Genomic DNA, 4,873 nt, shown 5'->3' on the forward strand with positions numbered 1-4,873 from the left:
AAATTCCAGAAATTTGGGTCACGGGTAGTGTTTTCTAGGATTTTCAATATTTCAGCTTTGAGTTCATTTGTTTTGCTTTCTCTTCCGAGTCTTAGTTATTGTTAGTCCTATTCTGAGTCTTAGATTGCATCTAGATCCTCATTCACCTCCATTCATAGCTACCTTCTTGTGTTACTTGTTGATTAGCCAAGAATGTACCTTGCAGTGACGCCTAGGTTGTTCAACCCGAGCAACTAGCAAGCCAAGGAATTGTTGGTGAGATTCTTAGAGAGTGATACACTTGAGTGAAGCACGAGTGTGAGTGACCTCTACATTGTAAAAAAAAAAAAAAAAGAAGTCGTTTTGTTTTCTTTTATAGGTGTACCTAAGCATGTCTAGTGGAGTTGGTGACCAAGCAATGGACCTTCAACTTCGCCTAGATGCCATGATGGGGGAGTTCAAGCAATTGCTTAAAACCTCCATTGAACCATTGCATGACCGGATTGATCAGTTGGAAAACTCGAAGAATCTACATAGCTCGAGTAAAGGCAAGGAATCGGTGTACTCCAATGATGAAGAGGATCCGTTTGAGGGGAGGTACCAAACTGATCACCGTACACAAAGGCGAGGAGACGACACCATTAAGGGGGTCAAACTCAAAATTCCTTCCTTCCAAGGCAAGTCCGATCCCGAAGCCTACTTGGAATGGGAACGGAAAATCGAATTGGTCTATGAGTGCCACACATACTCGGAGGAACAAAAAGTAAAACTTGCAGCCCTGGAGTTCACTGACTACGCCTCCATTTGGTGGGACCAATTACGACTAAGCCGAAGAAGAAATCGTGAAAGGGCCGTGGAGACTTGGGACGAGATGAGGAGTCTCATGAGGAAAAGGTTCGTGCCGAGCTACTATAGCCGTGACTTACACCGACGGTTACAATCTCTCACCCAAGGTTCCTTGTCAGTTGAGGATTATTATAAAGAGATGGAGATGGCCATTATGAAGGCAGACTTGCGTGAGGATGGAGAAGCCACTATGGCTCGATTTTTGCATGGTTTGAGGCCCGAGATTGCCGAAGTAGTGGAACTCCAACACTACCTAGACATGAATGGAATGTTGGAGAAGGCGGTTACAGTTGAACGACGCCTCAAGAGGAGGGGAAGTACACGGCCTAACACCACGTACCAAGCTGGAAATTGGCGTACCCCTCAACCAAAGAGGGAGGAGAAGGCCACGGCTCCGTCTCAACCACCAAGGCCGAATGCCTTTCCACCCAAGGCAACAGCCAAACCTGAATTTAAGAGTAATAATGGAGCTTCTAAACCGCGTGGCCGAGACACTAAGTGCTTTAAGTGTCAAGGCTATGGTCATATTGCATCTCAATGTGCCAACCAAAGGGCTATGCTACTATTGCCAAATGGCGAGATTGTGTCCGATGAAGAGGAGGAATACGAAGGGATGCCACCTCTAGAGGGTGAAGGGGATGATTCAAGTGAGGAGATACCCACGCATGAGGAGATTGGATGCTTGGTGGTTCGAAAGGTCCTCACCACCCGCGCCAAGGAAGAGGAAATCGAGATACAACGGGATAACCTTTTCTACACGAGATGTCATATCAAGGATAAGGTTTGTAGTGTTGTTATTGATAGTGGGAGTTGTGCCAATATAGCTAGTCTACTCATGGTAGAGAAGCTAGGGCTCCCAGTCATCAGACATCCTAGACCTTATCGCCTTCAATGGTTGAACAATGAAGGGGAGGTCCGTGTATTTCGACAAGTGAAAGTGCCATTTCGAATTGGCAAGTATGAAGATGAAGTCACTTGCGACGTAGTGCCAATGCAAGCAAGCCATCTCATTCTTGGGCGACCTTGGCAATACGACCGAGATGTGGAGTTCAAAGGGAAAGCCAACAAATACGTCTTTACTCATTGTAATCGAAAAGTGACTCTTGTACCCCTCACACCAAAGCAAGTGCATGAAGATCAAATGAAACTCCAAAAGGAGTATGAGCTAGAACTTGAGAAAAAAAAGCAAGAAAAAAGTGAGGAGAAAAAAATTGAGAGTGTGGCCGAACCCGTAGGGAAGAAAAAGGCTACAAGTGAGGAGAAATTAAGGGAAAACTAAGCTTGCTAGCAAAAGCCAAAGATGTAAAGTGAGCTTTGTCTTCTAACCAACTCTTACTTGTACTTGTGTGCAAAGAAGAGTTGGTCATCTCATCCATACCTACTGACTCTTTACCTCCTTGTATCTTGTCTCTTTTATAGGAATTTGAGGACATTTTTCCTGAGGATGTGCCCGATGGACTACCACCCTTAAGGGGAATCGAGCACCAGATTGACCTCATTCCTGGAGCCCCATTACCTAACAAACTGGCCTATCGCATGGGCCCTGAGGAAACTAAGGAGTTGCAAAGGCAAGTGGAGGAGTTACTAAGGAAAGGTTGGGCTCGAGAAAGTCTAAGCCCGTGTGCTGTACCTGTGATTCTCGTGCCTAAGAAGGATGGAACTTGGAGAATGTGCACTGACTGTAGAGCAGTCAACGCGATCACGGTAAAGTATCGTCACCCTATTCCTAGGTTAGATGATATGTTAGATGAACTGCATGGTGCCATTATCTTTACTAAAATTGATCTGAAAAGTGGTTACCACCAAATAAGAATGAAAGAAGGTGATGAGTGGAAAACTGCTTTCAAAACTAAACATGGGCTATACGAGTGGCTAGTGATGCCTTTTGGCTTAACTAATGCCCCTAGTACTTTTATGCGTCTGATGAACCATGTTTTGAGACCTTTTCTTGGGAAATTTGTAGTGGTTTACTTTGACGATATCTTGATCTATAGCAGGAGCTTAGAGGAGCACCTTGAGCACCTCAAAGTTGTTTTTGATGTACTTCGAAAGGAAAGGCTGTACGCCAACCTTAAGAAGTGCACATTTTGCACTGACCGTGTGGTGTTTCTAGGACATGTGGTAAGTGTGCAGGGCATTCATGTGGATGCAGAAAAGGTCAAAGCCATCCAAGAGTGGCCAATGCCTACCTCTGTAAGTGAAGTGCGCAGCTTCCATGGGCTAGCAAGCTTCTACCGCCGCTTCGTGAAGGATTTTAGCACAATTGCTGCACCTCTTACCACGGTCATGAAAAAAACATGAGAAGTTCTTTTGGGGGGAAACAGAAGATAAGGCCTTCCAATTATTAAAACACAAACTCACACATGCACCACTTCTTGCAATACCTAACTTTGATCTTACTTTTGAAGTGGAATGTGATGCATCAGGTGTTGGAGTAGGAGCCGTACTAATGCAAGGTGGCAAGCCAATTGCCTATTTCAGTGAGAAGCTAAGTGGCGCGGCTCTCAACTACTCTATATATAACAAGGAGTTGCTCGCCCTTGTACGTGCCTTAGAGACCTGGCAACACTACCTCCGCGCCAGGGAATTTGTCATCCAAAATGACCATGAGTCCCTCAAGCACCTCAAGGGACAACAAAAATTAAGCAAAAGGCATGCCCGATGGGTAGCCTTCATCGAGTCATTCCCATACGTCATCAAGTATAAGACAGGTAAGTCTAATGTAGTGGCTGACACTTTATCTCGTAGACACATCTTGCTCACTGCTTTAGATGCAAAACTCCTAGGGTTTGAGTGTGAGGCCCCAGTCCGATCGTAAGTCGATATTAGGGTTAGTTGATATTCGGTATGACAAAAAAAAAATCGGGTTTAATGGCTAGGAAGGAAACCCTAATTCGGTTAAGTTTGGAAATCCTAATTTACGTATTATTATTATAAGGTTCAAGCTATAATTTATATTCGGTATTCTCGTGTGTGCCTTGACGTAAGTAAATATAGGATTTGTTTTAATTACAAAGGTTTAGTAAGTTTGAATGATTAGCAAACCTCTAGTGTTGCAATATTAGAAAGTTTAAGTGGAGTTATTTATCGCCCGCCTTTTTCCGCATTTTCTTTATTAGAAAAATCTCCAGGATAATTTTCATGAGTAAATATGGGTTATAGATGATTTTCAAGTATCGGTTAGCTTTTGAGAAAATAAGAACGTATATTGGACGTGGGACCCACTAGTGCGAAAAGTTCGGAAAAATTCGGCCAATTAAGTTAAGTTCCGGATACTGTGAAAAATTTATCGGGTGTTAATGGATAAGTAAAGGAGTGTGAGGTGATTGATGTGAGAGGTGACCAAAGGATTGAATTGCATTTAATGAGATGCCATGTGTCACAAGATCATTGGGTGGACTTTATGATTTTTATTCTTTTGTTTTGACCTTTTGACCCATGGTTAAATATCTTAAAATTTACCACAAAATCACCATTTCTTTCTCTTCTTTGGCCGACCAACCTTAAGGAAGAAAGGAAGAGAGTTCTTCACCATTTTAGCTTCCAACAAGCTCAAATCATCCAACTCAAGTGCTTAAGCTAGTTTCTACTCCATCAAATTCCTCCATTTGGTGCTAGTGGGTGTTTTAGTGAAGTTTTTGGAAGAGCTAAGGTGTCCAACATCTTCCCCTCTCTTGTTTACTTGGTAAGTAAAGCTTAAACTTCCACCTACACCTATTGATGCTTAAGATATGATTAGTAGTGATTAAAGTGCTGAAATTTCTGGTTTTATCTTGGTTTGAAGTGATTTGGTGAAGTTTTGATTTTTTTGATGATTTTTCTGGTTTAATTGGATTATGGTGTTGTGGTTGTTTATGATGATTGATAATGAGGGGTTATGACTCTAGTGGATGGAAATGATTGATATTTGCAACCAATTTTGGATTTGGAATAAATTTTGGAAAGTTAGGGTTCATGAAGCTACATTCTGCCCGAATTTATTGCACCATGTTAGAGGCCGCATTGGCCTTGGCTTAAAACATGAAAGTTGTAGGTATTGATGAGTTTG

At 42.6% G+C, this 4,873-nt stretch overlaps 1 protein-coding gene across 1 annotated transcript; it reads left to right on the forward strand.

Moving 5' to 3' along the window:
- Positions 1 to 370: 370 nt before the first annotated feature.
- Positions 371 to 3,126, forward strand: LOC113714019 (uncharacterized). The gene is made up of 3 exons (XM_072077024.1): positions 371 to 1,606; positions 2,245 to 2,620; positions 2,789 to 3,126. The coding sequence occupies exons 1-3, from the start codon at positions 371 to 373 to the stop codon at positions 3,124 to 3,126; spliced, it is 1,950 nt and encodes a 649-aa protein (XP_071933125.1).
- The last annotated feature ends 1,747 nt before the right edge of the window (positions 3,127 to 4,873 follow it).

This window comes from Coffea arabica, chromosome 2c (genome assembly GCF_036785885.1).
Source record: "Coffea arabica cultivar ET-39 chromosome 2c, Coffea Arabica ET-39 HiFi, whole genome shotgun sequence".
In the NCBI taxonomy this organism is placed as follows: Eukaryota; Viridiplantae; Streptophyta; class Magnoliopsida; order Gentianales; family Rubiaceae; genus Coffea; species Coffea arabica.

Bases quoted from the DNA above. Each gene is read 5' to 3' on its own strand.
- LOC113714019 (XM_072077024.1), top strand. From the start codon at position 371: ATGTCTAGTGGAGTTGGTGACCAAGCAATGGACCTTCAACTTCGCCTA. The intron at 1,607-2,244 runs GTTTGTAGTGTT...TCTCTTTTATAG, and splicing joins GATGTCATATCAAGGATAAG to GAATTTGAGGACATTTTTCC. The intron at 2,621-2,788 runs GTTACCACCAAA...GGAAATTTGTAG, and splicing joins TAAAATTGATCTGAAAAGTG to TGGTTTACTTTGACGATATC.